This window comes from Homarus americanus, unplaced genomic scaffold (genome assembly GCF_018991925.1).
Source record: "Homarus americanus isolate GMGI-L3 unplaced genomic scaffold, GMGI_Hamer_2.0 scaffold824, whole genome shotgun sequence".
NCBI classification, from domain to species: domain Eukaryota; kingdom Metazoa; phylum Arthropoda; class Malacostraca; order Decapoda; family Nephropidae; genus Homarus; species Homarus americanus.
In genome coordinates this window covers 3,145,184-3,164,659 of record NW_024719328.1, presented here as the reverse complement: position 1 = coordinate 3,164,659, position 19,476 = coordinate 3,145,184, and the positions used below count along the sequence as shown (strand labels likewise).

At 38.6% G+C, this 19,476-nt stretch overlaps 1 protein-coding gene across 1 annotated transcript in view; it reads right to left on the bottom strand.

Moving 5' to 3' along the window:
• Window positions 1-19,476, bottom strand: part of LOC121860033 (acetyl-coenzyme A synthetase, cytoplasmic-like) — a gene marked incomplete in the record, with an annotated part of 133,900 nt that overhangs the window by 30,606 nt on the left and 83,818 nt on the right. The window contains 1 exon segment of the mRNA XM_042357049.1: window positions 576-667. Coding sequence (XP_042212983.1) covers window positions 576-667 — 92 coding nt within the window.

Here is a 19,476-nt window from a genome sequence, read left to right as displayed (position 1 = left end):
AGAAAATACTTGCAGTGTGTTTAATATGTTACAGTATATTATAAATAAATAAATAAATAAACAAATAAATCAGTAAATCCATTTCAAGTAAATGGAAAAATTTTACTCGATACCGACATTAGTTCCAGTTATCGGTAAATAGCAGACGCTTCAGTGACGTCACTAGTGTTTACACTACACCAGCGGGTATAATTTGATGACATTACTTGAAGTGAATTGGCCTTATTTTAAAAAATCAAGGATGGTTGGTAAAGGACTACTGAGTCAGTGGGTAAGTGTCACATTTGGGGTACTGGTCTTATACAGCAAATAGAGCTCAAAAGCTACTTTTTAAATGGAAATTTGGGGGGGGGCGTCTTATGCACCCCGCCGCCTTATAGGCCGTGATATACGGTATCTAAATTTTGCTTGTGCTGATTCATTATTCTGAGGGGCCCTTTCACTGCATTACCATCCATACAAGAGGTGTAAATTTGTACTGTGGTATGCTGAGTCATCATTGACACACACACACACACACACATAACAAGGGCATTTTAAGCCCAATTATAGCAATTTCTACCTGAAGTGCTTACCTGTGCAGTGGAGAGGAGGTGACCAGACACATTTAACATGTCATCAATGCGACCTGTAACCCAAATGTAACCATCTTTGTCTCGCTTGGCACCTGAAAGAGACAAACATACATTCAGTACAGTATACAGTAGTATATACATGTACAGGCAAACAAATCCACATTAGTCTGCTTTTAATTTTTCAGGTCAAAATTCATATTTAGTTCAATATCTGCCCTGAAACATTGATCATTTGTGTGAACTGTATCTAACTTTCTACTGCTCACATTCAACAAGTAATTTATCATAACTTTCTTTTACCCTAGGGGCAGATCTGGGGGGGCTATCTGGGGGGGCTATCTGAGGGGGCTATCTGGGGGGCTATCTGGGGGGGGCTTCCTGGGGGTGCAGAAAATTCCAAAACCTTTTCTTTAACATAGTATTGTACTCAAACATTTTTGTATAGTAAAAAGTAATCACTATTGACATCAGAATATCTCCTAATATCATATGGCTTCAAAATGCCCATGGTATTGGTCAGCTGGGTGAGCTCGCTGTGCTTGCCATGTCCCCCCCCCCCACCTTTGATATTCCTGAACAATTTTGTATGTAAGAGAGTAAAATAAAGTGAGTAAAATTATGCATATCCACCCGAAAACAGGAGTCTGACTTAGCAACATGCTACGTCCACACATCTGTTCACTTTACACACCCATGCTCTTCATATTTTTTATTTAATAGCAACATATTTTTGATACACAGGTACACACCATATAATGCAATAAATTAATAACTACGTACAATACAGGCAACCCCCATTACGCAGAATCCTGGGTTATGGAAATTCGCCCTTACGGAATCTTGAAATTACCCTGTATGACCAAAAAAATTGAGATATATAAAAAAGAAATTCAATTAAGTTTATTTCGTGTGTGCTCTTGGTGGTAGCCACAAGATGGTTGGAAGGTAACTCATCTCCCTAGCAGCCACCACAATAATGGTGCTGCTCAATTCGAATTCTTTCCCCAGCTTGTGTTCAGATATGCTTCTGTGTTCAGGACTGTACTTGCCCTTACGGAATTTGGTTAATTTATTGTGATTATGGCTATTTGTCTGCAAATACAGAAAAGAATGATATACAGTATATGAATATGTATAAACATAATATTCGGCTTCTTGGGTGGGTGAAACTTTCTTTTTCGATTTTCTGGCAATCTTTTCACTGGCACAATCTCTCTTCAGCATCCAGCAGTAGTCTGCCATCATGTTCACATTCCACCTTCCTTGATATCTCTTTTCCATTTCCTTAATGTCCTGGTGAAATCTTAGACCTTACTCTTCACTTAAACTACATAAATTTTCAGGAAAATACTCAGGATGGGAATGTAAGAAATGCACCTTTACACTCGTATTGCAACCCGTGTTTTAAAGTTATTCAACATGCTTTAAACAATGTTTTGATTGTTTAGATCTTTTCTATTGCCTAAAAAATTGTACACAACATTCTTGAAACTACTCCATGCTTATTTCTCACACTAGTTCATCGATTCTTCAGATTGGTGGTCCAACATTAACTTTCGGACTTGAGGGCCCACGAAAATGCCAGCTTTGATTTTTTCATATCTGACTGATGAAAATTCCCTGCATATGTACCTGAAACAATCACTTTCCTTATCTAGGGCTTTTACAAATTGTTTCATTAACCCTAGTTTAATATGCAGAGGAGGCAACAGCACTTCATTAGGGTCAATCAATGGGTCATGTAGAATATTTTTTTTAACCTGGCACAAGAGCCTGTCTAGGTGGCCAGTGTTTTTTGTCCCAATGTTCACGTCTTGCTCTGCTGTCCAATTCGCACAAAAAACCTGGCATTTTTGTGTATCCACTCTGTTGACCAAGCAACAAAGCATTGACTTTGAAATCTCCACAAAACAACCAACCATGACCTTTATAATGAACTTTCTCTAGAAGTATCTGCAAATTATCATAAGTTTCCTTAAGATGGACACAGTGAGCCACAGGAATTGATGAAAATACATTTCCATTATGAAGTAAAACTCCTTTGAGACATTTTTTTGAAAAATCAATGAGCAACCTCTATTCAGTAGCTGTATAGGTAATGCCAAGATAGTTAATTTAAGCAGACACATTACTACAATAAACCAAGGAGCCTTCCTCTGAAAAAACTTAACTAATTCTTGTTCAATTGCCTATACCATGAAAAATATGTCCCTTTGCTCAATAACTTCTTTGATTTCAACCTAGATCCTAAAACTTCAGCAGACTCCTTTGGTAAATTCAAATCCCTAACCAGATCGATAAGTTCACTCTGGGTAAACACCTCCGGTACATCACTATATCTTCAGGTTGATAAACATCACTTCCGTTACCTGACGATGAATCACGGTCAGATCCTGATGACACGGACTGCAACACATCTGGCGGAATGGGGACTGGAACCCCAGGACTATGTGGCACTGGTCTCATGGCAGATGGAATCTTGGGATAAATGATTCCTTGTTTATTTTTTGCATTATATCCCTCTATCTTCACAGAGCAAAAATAACAGGCTCCCGCCATGCCATAGGGACTCCAAATGGCATAACTTTTTTTTACCATATTTCCACAGTTTTAAACCTTCAACACAAGTGTGACATACTTTATGTGGCGCCCATAGTTTATCTAAGTCACCCAATTCACTCCAAAGTAGGCAAAACATGCACTTTTCGCAGATGCGATTATTTCTTGTCTTTGCTTATGCACAACAAAGCACCCACATATGTAGCAGAATACATTTGGATTGTTCAACATCCACAAGAAGACATATTTACAACAGAAACAGGATCTTAGTAGAGCAAAAGAAGGAGAATTAACATTACATCCACGGGGAAAGGAAACAACTTGGTCAGGTAATTCAATAAAATACAGTGGTCCCTCGGTTAACGATTTACCTTCCATAAGATTCTTAACTTCGGTTAACGATTTACCTTCCATAAGATTCTTAACTTCGGTTAACGAGCAATCCCTCAATTAACGAATTTTTTACGAGCCGACTTCAACATGTTTTCGCTTGCATTTGGCGGTCCACCAGCTGTAGTATTAGTCCGCCAATACAGTAATCGGTTTTAGGGCTTAAATTCCTTATTATTTTAGTAAATATCAAGAAGTTTATACTATTCAATAATTTTAAAAGTTTAATATTAAATTTTTTAGTCATATTAACAATTACACTGGTCAACATAAAAAAAATTCTCATGGTTCTGGATCAAAACAGTCTGATTCTAGTGTAATTGTATGTGCTGAACTCAATTATGACATTCGTATAGCTGTATCAGGCTCAGTTTTCCAGAACCAGCATATCTATATATTTAGTGTACCATGCTATTCATACAGTAATTTATATGCTCATTGGCTCCACTTATGCAATTATTTTGTCCTGATTTGTGCTTTTTTGTTTGTTTCAGTTTGCTGATTCATGATATTGCATATCTACACCTGCATGATTTGTAATTACTCTGAAATTAACAAAACATGGAACGTCGCAAGTGTGTGAACGGTGCTGACAGTTTTTGCTACATATGTGGTGCCTTCACTCCTGGTAGCCTCAAGAAACCAATCACAAAAGCTGTTCGACTGAACTACAAAAGTTACTTCAAATGTCATTTGGGTGACCAAGACAAGAAATGGGCACCTCATGTAGCCTGTAAGTCTTGTGTTAACCACCTGAGCGAGTGGATGTGTGGTAAACGAAGTTCAGGAATGCCGTTTGCTGTACCAATGATATGGCGTGAACCTAAAGACCACAGTAGTGACTGCTACTTCTGTCTCACAAATATTAAGGGAATAAAAATCAAGACACGAGGCAAGGTACAGTACCCCAATATTGCTTCTGCAATCCGACCAGTACCGCACAGTGCTGAACTTCCAGTCCCAAATCCACCGACTGAACAAGAATTGAGTGATTCCGATTCTACCTCTACCTCAATGGAAAACGACTACCAGGATGACTCTGAAAATACCAGGCCTAAACTATTTACTCAAGAAGCGCTTCATGATCTCATCAGGGACCTAAACTTGTCAAAAAAAAAGGCTGAAGTTTTGGGATCCAGACTAAAGCAGCTTAACCTGCTAGAAGATGGAGTGCATATCACTACAGCGCGTTACCGACATAGACAGCTGTCTGCATTTTTCAAGATGGCAAACAACCTTTGTTATTGCGAGGACGCAGTATCTCTCATGCAACAACTCTGCAAGTCTGAAACATACAAGACAGAGGATTGGAGGCTGTTTATAGACTCAGGAAAAGACTCTCTGAAAGCTGTTCTTTTACACAATGGCAATCGGCTTCCATCTGTCCCAATAGCACACGCAACAAAAATGACTGAGAGCTATGAAACAATGAAAATTCTGTTGGCCGCTATAGAGTATGAGAAACACCAGTGGAAGATATGTGGCGATCTCAAAGTCATCAGTTTACTACTGGGCCTTCAGAGTGGCTACACAAAGCACATGTGCTTTTTGTGCTTGTGGAACAGCAGAGCTGATGCAGAGCACTATGTGAGAAAGGATTGGCCGACAAGACCAAGAGATGCGCCTGGAAGGTTTAACTGTGCTCACAATCCGCTTGTAGATCCAGAAAAGATATTTTTGCCTCCACTGCATCTAAAGCTCGGTTTGGCTAAAAATTTCATCAAAGCTATGGATCAATTCGGTGCTGGGACTCTATACTTATCTCAGAAACTAGGTGGTGTGGTTTCCGAAGCCAAGTTGAAAGCAGGTGTCTTGAATGGACCACAAATTCGTATACTAGTTAATGATAGCGAATTCACCAAAACATTGAACCCACTGGAGAAAAAAGCATGGGAATCATTTGTCAATGTGTCAAAGAATTTTCTTGGAAACTATCGTGCTGACAACTACAAAGAAATCGTAACAACCATGCTTCAGAATTATCATGCATTGGGAGCAAGGATGTCCTTGAAATTGCATTTTTCCACTCTCATATTGAATTTTTCCCAGGTAACCTTGGAGACGTTAGTGATGAACACGGCGAAAGATTTCATCAAGATATCGCCATAATGGAGAGCAGATATCAGGGACAATTCAGTCCTAACATGATGGGCGACTATTGCTGGACACTGCAACGAGAAGAGAGCAAGCTGTACAAGAGAAAGAGTAAAGTTCAGAAGCACTTTTAGAACTTCATATTTTGTCATTATAAAGGATTTGAACTTATGTTTTTTGGTACAATTTTTTATGAGCTTATCTGTGATAGGTTTAAAATTGTATCTTGCATGACGCGATAATGTTACTATATTTACTATTTTTTTTATTCTTTAAGAAAGTAGGTCTGATGGTAGAATGAAACATCCAATTAATATTCATTAATATGAAATTAGTTGTGTGAGCATGATCTTATATGTGAACCATTTTGGCTGTTGACCAGTGTTATTGAACATAATTGAAGGTAAAGAAACTAGTTTCTGGCGTGCCATCCAGCCTGTTAACACACCAGACAGGCGTTAGTCTCTCTCTGTTTTCAGTGGAGGTAACATCTTGCTTGAGACTCTCTTCAACTAAATGCTTTTTTTCTGTGTTTCCAAGCAAATTATTGGTCATTTTGAAATACAGTCAACCCTCACTTTACGCGGTTAATGTAACCCACAGGGTACCGCGGAAAGTGAGAAACGCGTAAAGTGAATAACATAACATATGGGATTAAATGAAATAGTGACCAGCTGACCCCCAAACTCCACTTTTTCCAACACAATACCTATGTTCTAGTAAAAATAACATCTTAATTTTATGATGGTGCATGCACACAATTAATACTTAAGAGAAATAGAGAAATACAGTCGCCAAGTTAATGTCCATTCAAATAATGGACTCAACTCCCTCCCCCTCTTCTCACACTACACTCGCTGAGAAATTTTGGGGGGAAAACCAGGTATAGTAATAAATAATACCTCAAACTAAAGTTAGGATAATATAATTGACATTGCTGGATTCCTTGTAAGACCAGGAATATTTTGAATATAAATGTCATATATTTTGCACAAAAGATAACATATTTACTCAGAGTAAACATTATATCTAAAATTTGTATGTCTAATGCAAAATCTATGATGTTTATATTCAAAATGATCATCAAATTGTAAGAATTCCAGCAATGGAAATTATATTCTGGCCGGGTAATTTGTATGAATTTTATGAGCTAAAACAAATATCTTCAGTTAATAAAAAAAAAAATATTCTTCACTACACTATCTGTCAATCAAAGTACCCCACCTTGCCTCCCCCCCTCTCCAACACGCCAGATGGTCGGTCCGTCCCAACCCTCCCCCCCACCCCCCACCAATCCTCCCTTCAAGAGAAAGGATGGGTGAAAAAACTAGATTTTAACATTTACTATTAAATAATACCTCAGATTAAAGTTAGGATAATATAATTGACATTGCTGGATTCCTTGTAAAACCAGGAATATTTTGAATATAAATGTCATATATTTTGCACAAAAGATAACATATTTACTCAGAGTAAACATTATATCTAAAATTTGTATGTCTAATGCAAAATATATGACGTTTATATTCAAAATGATCATCAAATTGTAAGAATTCCAGCAATGTAAATTATATTCTGGCCGGGTAATTTGTATGAATTTTATGAGCTAAAACAAATATCTTGTTAATAAAAAAAAAATATTCTTCACACCGTGACCAAGTGCCAGGTGGTCGGTCGCAGGTCCCTCCCTCCCTCCCACCCCCCACCAACCCTCCCTACCAGATGAATGTGTGGGAATACCAGACTGTTTACCTTTTTAGTGATAAATCATAAATCAGACTAAAGTTAGGATAATATAATTGACATTGCTGGATTCCTTGTAAGACCAGGAATATTTTCAATATAAATGTCATATATTTTGAACAAAAGATAACATATTTACTCAGAGTAAACATTATATCTAAAATTTGTATGTCTAATCCAAAATCTATGATGTTTATACTCAAAGTGATCATCAAATTGTAAGAATTCCAGCAATGTAAATTATATTCTGGCCGGATAATTTGTATGAATTTTATGAGCTAAATAAAACAATTATACTTCACCCGCGTAAAGGGGTACACCCACCGCGGAATGTGAGCATCCTGTGTTCTGGCAGGGCACCGTGTAAACGTGGAAACGCGGAATGTGGGACCGCGTAAAGTGAGGTTTGACTGTATATTTTACATACTGATAATATATAATGCAGTGCAGTGTTGATTTAAAGAAAATAATCTTGAAATACACCAAGAGAACTAAAATTTTATGGGTGAAATGGTGCCATGGGGTGACTTCTCTTCCACCCCAATGCCTTCTCTTCTTCCTTCTCCTCCACCCCCATTCTAATTCCCACCATCATCATCATCATCCAGGAGCCTTCTACATACACACCTCAAAGTAAGTGTACTTTTCTACCTTTTTTGTTGAATTCAGGCAATTTTCGGTGAGCTGGAACCAATTACCCAAAAACCCATTGAAACAATGGTTTCGGTTAACGAGTTTTTCGGTTAACGAGCAACCTGCTGGAACGGATTGTGCTCGTTAACCGAGGGACCACTGCATTCTTCTAATGACTTGTAATAGCAGCCCTATACACAGCACCAATTAGTATATATATATATATAAGTATAAATAAAAAGTTTATGTGATGATCAGACAACGTCCATTTCGGTTAACGTCACGTTTCCAAGAACGTATCTAGGACGTTAACCGGCGCATGACTGTATATCGTACAGCACTCCCGGCAGAACTCTCTGAGATTCCGTGGTGAGCAAAGCCGTATTCGACTTCCATGCTTTAGGATGTACGATACTTGTAATTCAATTAATTAATTCAGTTGTTGGAAGTGATAATGCAGTAAATCCAGAAATATTATAAAATGTAGATAATAAAGGGAAATAAATAAATACCAGTCTAGTGCATAAGTGGTATAATAGGCTATATAGTAAACTCTGATAATACAGTTAATTAATTTAGTTTTTAAAATTTAATTTTCTGGTAAACATAAGTCGATAATTTTTTAGTGAAAGTTAAATAGTAAATTCGATGGTGTGCAGAATGAACCTGGTAGAGCCGTGGTTATATTAGTGAGGAATTCTCTTATTTCTCTTGAAGACAATGTAAATTTCTTGAATGATCATTTGTATGATAAAGCGATATGGTGCGAGATCATTATGAAAAGGAAAAATATACTAATTGGTGCTGTGTATAGGGCTGCTATTACATGTCGTTAGAAGAATACAGTGGTCCCTCAGTTAACGAGCACAATCCATTCCAGCAGGTTGCTCGTTAACCGAAAAACTCGTTAACCGAAACCATTGTTTCAATGGGTTTTTGGGTAATTGGTTCCAGCTCACCGAAAATTGCCTAAATTCAACAAAAAAGGTAGAAAAGTACGCTTACTTTGAGGTGTGTATGTTGAAGGCTCCTGGATGATGATGATGATGATGGGAATTAGAATGGGGGTGGAGGAGAAGGAAGAAGAGAAGGCATTGGGGTGGAAGAGAAGTCACCCCATGGCACCATTTCACCCATAAAATTTTAGTTCTCTTGGTGTATTTCAAGATTATTTTCTTTAAATCAACACTGCACTGCATTATATATTATGAGTATGTAAAATATATTTCAAAATGACCAATAATTTGCTTGGAAACACAGAAAAAAAGCGTTTAGTTGAAGAGAGTCTCAAGCAAGATGTTACCTCCACTGAAAACAGAGACTAATGCCAGTCTGGTGTGTTAACAGGCTGGATGGCACACCAGAAACTAGTTTCTTTATCTTCAATTATGTTCAATAATTGTTAAAATGACTAAAAATTTTAATATTAAACATTTAAAATTATTGAATACAGTGAGTTCTGCTATAACGCGTGTTTTGATAACGCGAATTTGCTCTAACGCGATTTTTGAATTTGGAAAGATATTTGTATAACGCGAACGCTTGTTTGCTATAACGCGATTTTTGCTTACTATTTCTCCAATTTTGTGGTATTAACTGTGAATATGGTAAAGAAGAATATCTCCAAGAAGCGTTCTGGTGATAGAATTCCCGGTGATGATCGTAAAAGAAAGGATATAACACTTGAAGAGAAGCTCGATTTTATCAACCTCAAAATCACCCTTCTCCCCCATCAAGTTACATTCATATTTTTTCAAGGTAAAGTGTTACATTTACTGTATGATTTCATTATTAGATATGAATGAAACATTTATTCAGACTGTGCTATCCTTTGTGTTAGGCTAACTACTAAATTTTTTCGATTTCGAGTAATCTGCACCTAACCCTATTTTCTCCATAAGCCCTGTTATTTCTATTACGCGATTTTCTATAACACGATATTTTACAAGAACACAATTATCGCGTTATAGCAGAACTACCTGTAGTATAAACTTCTTGATATTTACTAAAATAGTAAGGAATTTAAGCCCTAAAACCGATTACTGTATTGGCGGACTAATACTACAGCTGGTGGACCGCCAAATGCAAGCGAAAACATGTTAAAGTCGGCTCGTAAAAAACTCGTTAATCGAGGGATTGCTCGTTAACCGAAGTTAAGAATCTTATGAAAGGTAAATCGTTAACCGAAATCTCGTTAACCGAGGGACCACTGTATGTCTGATTACAGCAAATGTGTTATTGTCAGTTTCTAGGTGAAAGATTTTATCCTCAATAGATGTAGGTTAACATTTCACCTGTAGGCAAATGCTTAAAAAAAAGCCTAAGTAAGGAAGCATATTCCTTTAACACATAATATCTGACCAGTATGGGGAGGATCATCATGTTTCCGTCAGGGGGTCGTGGAGTGGTGGTCCAGCAGGCGTCATGTTGTTTTTTTTTGGGGGGGGGAGGGGTGCCACGGACGTATATGTGATCGGACGTTGTTCGGTCGGACGTTAACCGGCGCATGACTGTATTGGGCAAACACTTCATTTTTACCTAGACTTCACTTTTAACTGCTACACCAGCGCAAGAAAAAGAAACACGCTCGTGTGAAGTGGGCCTTACAGGAGCATATGAAGCTAGTGTGGTTTGAAATATTACTGTAGGGTACAGAAACTTTTCTTTGCAGGGTATACTTAGTGAATATCAAATAGGGGGGTTAAAATGTTAATTGCAGATAAGCCGGGTTGTGAATATGGAGGTATTCCTGTACAGGTGTTCCTATACTTATGAACAGATGTCATTCTGGTGTCTTGTTCATAAATGCACCTTTACTCTTGTAGAGACAGTCAAGTTATGATACCTCACAAAATATAAATTCGTGGTAACTCTTATTAGTAGTACACCAGTACCTCAACATATGAGAGTTCAACTCTCACGAATTCGACTACAGTGATCCCTCGGTTAACGAATTACCTTCCATAAGAATATTCAATTAAGTTAACGAAAAAAAATCAGTTAACGGAAAAAATTCGGTTAACGAATTCCTTACAAATTTTTCCCAACATGTTTTTGCCTGCTTTCGCCTGCTCACCAGCTGAAGTATTAGTCCGCCAATACAGTAATCGGTTTTAGGGCTTAAATTCGTTACCAATTGAGTAAATATCAAGAAGGTTGTACTGTTCAATTATTTTTCAAGTCTTATATTAAAATTTTTAATCATTTTAACAATTATTTAACATAATTGAAGTACTGTACAGGGTACTAGTTTTTAGCGCGCCAAACAGTCACTTGACTCACCTAGAATGGCGTCAGTTTGTGTCCCTGCTCAGTGGAGGAAGCATCTTGCTTGAGACTCTCTTGAACATAAACTATTTTTACAGTACAATTATTGGTCATTCTGAAGTTTATTTTACATATTGACAATATATAGTGCAGTGCAGTGTTGATTTAAAGAAAATAATCTTGAATTACACTAAGTGAACTATAATTTTATGGGTGAAATGGCGACATGAAGCATGGGGTGACTTCTCCTCCATCCCCACTTCCTTCTCTTCTCCCTTCTCCTCCACCCCCACTTCTAATTCCCATCATCATCATCAACCAGGAGCCTTCTACATACACACCTCAAAGTAAGTGTACTATATTGCATTTATTTTTACTTTGTATGTAATTTTTGGTGAGCTGGAACCAATTACCCAAAATCCCATTGAAACAATGGTTTCGGTTAACGAAGTTTTCGGTTAACGAACAACCTGCTGGAACGGATTGTGTTCATAAACCGAGGGACCACTGTATTGTAATTTTTACTCTTTTCATCTGTATTAGAGAAAATGGTTTTACGAGGATGGACTATAATATCCTGAGTGACTTACGTCCCATGGGAAGTACGTCTTTATGTGTTTACAGTGATCCCTCGGTTAACGAGATTTCGGTTAACGAATTACCTTCTATAAGATTCTTAACTTCGGTTAACGAGCATTCCCTCGATTAACGAATTCCTTACGAGTGGCCCTCATCATGTTTTCACTTGCACATCAGTTGTCGTATTAGTCCGCCAATACAGTACAGGTTGTACCTCTCTAATCCGGCAACCTCGGGACCTGACCGGTGCCGGACCATGGAAATTCACCCTATTCCTGGATAGATAGTGACTTGTGCTTATGGTCTCTTTGAAGACATATTGAAGGGTTAAATGTCGCATAGTAGCTTCTCAAATTTCGCGAGTTTTTAATTCTTAATGTATTTTATTGGAACACAAAAAAATAAATAAATAAAAATTTTGACGGCGGAAACTTGAATTTCGACGGGTTTGAACGGCCCGCCAACGTGCAGACGACGTGCATAATCGTGTAAACAGCGTCATTTCTCTTATGTACAAAAGATTCATTGTTGTTTATTACTGAATGTCTTTTTTATTGAATTAATGTTTATGTGTGCAAAATGAGCAATAGAATTCATTAATAATATGTAGAATATTAAAACACACGAGGAAATGACACAGCATTGTTTTCGTTGATTACAAAACCAGTGACTGACTGGTTCTACATATAAAACTGAAGAAAATAAGACCATGGTTGTAGCTGTAGTAAAATTAATATGGTTGTTTTAAGTAATGTTATTTAATGTTAATAAATGGAACAATAGAAGTAGCTGCCGGCATTGTTTATGTTAAAGCTTACGAAACCAGTGACTGATTGGTTCTACATATAAAACTGAAGAAAATAAGACCCTGAGTTTAGCTGTAGTAAAATTAATGTAAAAATTGAATATGGTTGCTTGAAGTACCTGTAATGTTATTTAATGTTAATAAATGGAACAATATAAGTAGCTAACCATTAATGGTAAAAAAAAAAGTGAGACTGCTCGTATGTAAGTGCGCACATGTGAAAATATATCGTCATTACTCTACATAAGAATATGAAAGCAACACTTATTTACTGCTCATATATATTGAAGGGTTAAATGTTGTACTCTGTATAGACAAGCAGAGAGAGAGAGAGCAGCCGAACTGCCGGATGTAAACAAACCTTAATTTCCCGCGGCTTTTTTTTGTAAGGGGATTAGCCCACCCGGGCATAGGTCACTGACCCACATTGGGGCCTGAGGGGCAAAAATTTAATACTCCTGTAATAATAATAATAATAATTCAGATAAGTAAAAAGAAAAAAAAAAAAAAAAAAAAAAAAACTGCCTATCTACCTATTGGACAAACTAAAATCGTTCCGGACCACGAGAGTTTCCAGACCACAGAATGCCAGACTAGAGAGGTACAACCTGTGATCGGTTCTAGGGCTTAAATTCCTTACCATTTTATTAAATATCAAGAAGTTTGTACTATTCAATCATTTTAAAAGTTTAATATTAAATTTTTTAGTCATTTTAACAATTATTGAACATAATTGAAGTACATGAAACTAGTTTTATGCGTGCCAAACAGCCTGTCAACACACCAAACAGGAGTCAGTCTCTGTGTCTTTTCAGTGGAGGTAACATCTTGCTTCAGACTCACTTCAACATAAATGCTTTTTTTCTGTGTTTTCAGTCAAATTATTGATAATTTTGAAATTTATTTTACATATTGATGATATATAGAGCAGTACAGTGTTAATTTAAAGAAAATATTCTTTATTTACAGCAATTGAACTTAAAATAACACGTATTGAAATTGTTTTTGAATCCAGCATGGGTACCAAGAAATCTAGAAAAGCGATTTCAATTCAGATGAAACAGGAAATAATTAGAAAACATGAAGAAGGCATTAGAACAAATGTGCTAAGCAAAGAATATGGCATGTCGACATCAACTGTATCGACAATTCTTGCACAGAAAGACAAATTCAAGGAAGTGAAAGTGAGAGACAAGTCTACCAGAGTGTTCAAAGGTAGATCCCTAATAGCAGAAACAGTGAGGTTACTTCTCATCTGGATTAGGGAAAAACAGATGAAAGGTGATTCAGTTTCTACTGAATTCATTTGTGATTTGTGAAAGAGCCAGGGAAATATACGAACATTTAAAGGTAAATCAACCTGGTTCTTCAGGCACAGACTTTGAAGATTTTAGAGCCAGCAAGGGCTGGTTAAAAAAATTTAAGAAAAGAATTGACATATTTAGTGTTAGGCATGGTGAGGCTGCCAGTGCTGATAATGAAGGGGGCAGCAAAGTTTTTAGTGGAATTTAAAGAACTGGTGGATACAGAAAATTATCTTCCACATCAAGTGTTCAATGTGGACGAAACTGGGCTGTTCTGGAAAAAGATGCCCAAAAGAACATTCATCAACAGAGATGAAGCCTCTTTACCTGGGCATAAACTCATGAAAGACCGTCTCACTCTATTGCTTGGTGCCAATGCTTCAGGGGATTTCCGACTGAAGCCTATGCTTGTCTACCACTCTGAGAACCCCAGGGTGTTCAAGCAACAAAAAGTGGTAAGAGGACGGCTTGGAGTTTCTTGGAAATCCAACCGTAAGGCATGGGTGACAAGACAGCTCTTTAATGAATGGGCTGTTGAGGTGTTTTGCCCTTCTGTGAAGAGCTACCTAACCACCAATAAACTCCCTTTAAAGGCTCTTCTCCTCATGGATAATGCCCCTGGTCATGACCCTCAACTTGCCAGAACTTTGGAGTCTCAATTTGACTTTGTCAAAGTGTTGTTTTTGCCTCCCAACACTACATCAATCATACAGCCAATGGACCAGAATGTGATCAGCAACTTTAAGAAGCTGTACATGAAAATTTTCAGGTGTCATCAGGCAACTTCCACTGATCCTGAACTAACACTGGCACAATTCTGTAAGACACAGTTTAACATCCTGGAGGCTGTAAAATTGATTGTGTCTTCATGGCAAGAAGTCTCCACTAGAACCCTCAATTCTTCATGAAAAGCACTGTGGCCATCAGTAGTCCATGATTTTGAGGGATTTCAGGATGAAACAGAGTTGCACCAGGAGATTGTGTCCATTGGTCAGTCATTTGGCCTTGAAATGGAGGATGATGATGTAGAAGAGCTTGTGATGTCTCATGAACAGGAACTTACTCCTGAAGACTTGCAGCAACTGGATGAGATGTTAAGAGGCTGACAGTGGTGAGGGAGGAAACGGAAAGTGATGACCATATGTCAACTTCAGAGTTGAAAGATGTTGTTCACCACTGAAGGAAGTTCAGGAAACTGGCTTAGGCACCCAGATGTGGAAAAGTCTGAACTAGCTTTGTGTCATGTTGAGGACACAGTGGTCTCCTTCTTCAAACATCAGTTAATGATGAGGAGGAGAGATGCCCCACAAACAAAAATTGACAGTTTCTTTAGTAAAAGGCAGCGGGAACAAGATGCTAGCCCTCAGCCTTCCACTTCAAGAAGGAGAGAGGATGTTCATGGTGGAGAATCTGTCAGTCCAGAGGTTCCTGACATTTTCATGGAAGGTGACTCACCTTCCAAGAAGCAGTAAAATGCTTCTCCTCCACCTCCACTTCCTTCTCTTCTCCTCTTCCACCTCCCACTTCAAATTCACATCAGCATCATCATCCAGGAGGCGTCTACATACACACCTCAAGGTAAGTGTCCATTTCTAAAATTTTTGTTGAATTTAGGCAATTTTCGGTGAGCTGGAACCAATTACCCAAAAACCCATTGAAACAATGGTTTCGGTTAACGAGTTTTTCGGTTAACGAGTTTTTCGGTTAACGAGCAACCTTCTAGAACGGACTGTGCTCGTTAACCGAGGGACCACTGTATTTACATTCTCAGACTTGAATTATACGTAGAGGAAACAATTATTTGCGAAAATTAATAGTTCTTATTACATAAACTACTCCACATATACATCAACACCATCTCTGAAACATTTATAATTTGCAACCTAAAATATAATGAAAAATATGATAATCTTGGAAGCTTGATGCTGTATCCATTTCCAAACCCTATATCACAAGCTAAATTAAGATAATGATAAAAGAAAAACACAAACTCCAAAGGAAATTTGCAAAAAGACCCATAACTTTCGGTGATGCTTACCGAAGTATCAGAAATACAGTAACTCAAGCAGTTAGAAATGCCAGACATAGCTATTATACAAATAAGCTCCAGTCAGCATCAGGTGACGGTAAGAAAACCTGGAATGTCAAAATTCTATTCAGAACAGGAACACTCAGCCTTCGGCCCCCCCACTCAGCTTTTATGATAAATGATTCAGTTGTAATGGAACCCTCCCTCATTGCTAACCACTTCAGTGAATATTTTATTAATGTTGGCAAAAATCTTGCAGAGAGCATCCCTGATCACTATGAGGAATTTAGAGCCTACCTGCAAAACAGACAGCAAATTGAGCTGTTCTTATCCCCTGTCACAACAGATGAATTACTGGTCATCATAAAAATGTCCAAAGATGCAGCAGCAGGCGAAGACAATATGCCAATGAGCATCATTAAGAAAGTAGCCCACTTATTACTACCTGTTCTCCTACACATTTGTAACTCCTCCTTCACTAGTGGTGTCTTTCCGGATAAACTGAAAATTGCTCAAGTTCACCCAGCATATAAAAAATCTGGAGACAAAGGTCTCTTCAAGAATTACCGCCCCATATCAGTCCTCCCAGCCTTGACTAAGATACTGGGGAAGCTAGCATGTAGTAAACTAAATTCCTTCTGTAATGCCAATAACATCTTTACAGACTCCCAGTTTGGATTTAGAGCTAGAAGGTCGACTGAGTGCTCTGCTATGCTTTACTAATGACATCTTAAATTCCTTTGATGACAGTCAGCTCAAAGTCGGTATATTCTTGTACCTCTCTAAAGCCTTCTATACTGTCGACCATACCATCCTCCTTTCAAAGCTTGAACATTACGGCGTTAGGGGCCTGTCCCACAATTGGTTTACCTCATATCTGTCCAACAGGATGCAGTATGTCTGCTATAATAATCACCAACCTGACTCCTCGCCAATCTTGTAAGCGACATAGTCCACGCCAGCACACTCATAAAATACAACTTATTTGCAGATGATAGTAATCTCTAAGCAAGCAACTCAGACTCCCATTCCTTGATGAGAACTATGAACACTGAATTCACTAAAATCAGGACCTGGGTAATACATAATAAACTGACCTTAAACCTTAAGGAAACCCACTACACGATCTTTCACAGAAGGAAAAACTTACCCCCAGACTTGGACCCCCTGTACCTTGGTAATACAGTCCTCAAACGCGAACAAAATAATAAATTCCTCGGAGTTATTGTTGATGAGAAACTTATCAGGAGAAACCACATACAAGCCATTCACAGTAAAGTCAATAAACAGCGCGGTATCATGTATCACACTCGACAGTCACTCACTCTCACAGCAATGAAAGAAATCTATCATGATCTTGTTTACCAACACCTGATACACTGTCACACACTATGGGGGGCCTCTGGCTCTTCAAAAACACAATCCCTGGTTACTGCACAAAAGAGAGTTGTACAGACAATGACCTACTTGAGAAAAAACAGATCACACAAAGAAAAATTTGTTAAATTGAAAATGTTAAAATTCGAAGATATTAACACCTACTGCTTGTGCCCTTTTTGTTACATATCTATCAACCACTTGCTTGACAATAATTATTTCCAGTTCCAGAATAATCAGAGATACAACTTAAGGCACCCAGAGCTACTAAGACCAACCCCCATGCGCTCCTCTCAGTCCCAGACCTCCATAAAATATCATGGTGTGAAGGTGTGGAACAACTTACCCCCACACATCCGAGCAAAGACTACGCTCCTTTCCTTTAAATCATCTCTTAAAAAATATCTATTGTCTAAGTATTAATATTTCTTGTAACACTTACTATATTTACAGTACCTGCTTTTATTGTATATCAAAACTGTTTTATCGGAAATTATCATGTAAATAGATATGAAATTACCATTGCAATAAATATATTTGCCAACTAGACATAATCCTGACAGCTCTGTCCTCTTGCTCAACCTTAATAATGTACAATCCAGGTTGTACTGCTCCCCCATTATATTTATGTTTTTCAATTCCACTGTAATTTATGTATACTGTATATACGTATAGTGTTGATTTACACGGATTTTGTTTATGAGTTTGGTCATTTACGCGGCACCTTGTCAGAATGACAATTTTAAATTACGCGGTTCATTGCATCATTTACGGGGCGAGTGGCCCGAGAGGTCCAGACGCGCCAATTATTACTTACGCGGTACATTCTTGACCATACGTGGGAAGCGGCGCAGGGAGAGTGTGCAGTATGTCGCTGTTGCGTTATCGCTGACGTCATATGACGTATCGGACTGTGATTGGGCCACGCATCCTTACCTCCCTCCGCTGCTAGCTGTGATTGGTCTAATGTAATATGACGTGCCCAGCCACGGGAGGGAAGAAGTCGCTGACCTAGCCGGGCCAGTCTCATTGTTCTCAGTCTCCGCGTATACCGTTCTCTCTTGTGCCCGCTAATCTGTTCAACAATGGCTTCCGCTGGACCCCCACCACCCCAGAAAAACCTTGAATTACCTGGACCAAGCCGCCCCAAGTCCAAGAAGATACGACGCACCCTGAGTTACTAAGTAAAATACAAAATCGTTCAGGAATTAGAAAAGGGAACCCGACAAGTTGATCTCGCGCGCCAGCATGGAGTTAACGAATCTATGATTCGTACAATCAAGAAGGATGCCGCTAAGATAAAAGAACACATGAGCATCACAAAGTCTGCAGGTGATTCAATGGTGAAGTATTGTCAGAATAAGGTGCTGCTCAAGACTGAGAATTTATTGGCGAGCTACTTGATTCGTCAGGCAAGACGGAACATGGCGGTCGACACGTGGGCAGTGCAGGACTACGCCCGTGAGCTCTACCAATCAGTAGCGCGAATGATGGGAATTGCAGAGCCCAAACCCTTCACTGCTACCTCTGGGTTGCTGCAAGGGTTTAAGAAATGCAACAAGATCACCAACATTAACATTGTTGGTGAAGGAGCCAGTGCTGACCGTGTTGCGGCGATGGATTTTCCTCCATTCTTACGAGAAATTATGGAGGAAGGACAGTACACCGATGACCAGGTGTTCAACATGGATGAATCCGGGCTGTTTTGGAAGAAATTACCTTCCAAGACCTTCGTTGTCAAGTCTGCCAGCAAGTGTCAGGGCTGGAAGTTACAGAAGGAGCGCATCACCGTCCTGTTCACCACCAATGCCTCCGGCACCTGTAAGCTCGTGTTGTCTGTGATCCACACAGCCCGCAAGCCGCACGCCTACAAGAACATGGACATGACCAAGCTAAATGTCCACTTGCTAACTGCACGTAAGGCGTGGATGTTCACTGGTCTGTCCCTCTCCTGGTTTGACGACTGTTTCGTCCCCGATGTTATGAAATTCTGCGAGCAACATAATGTTCCATTTAACAATTTGTTGCTGCTTGACAAAACACCAGGACACTCGCCCTTACTGTTGGATCGTCACCCCAGTGTAAAAGTGGTCTTCCTTCCTCCCAACACTACGTCGTTAA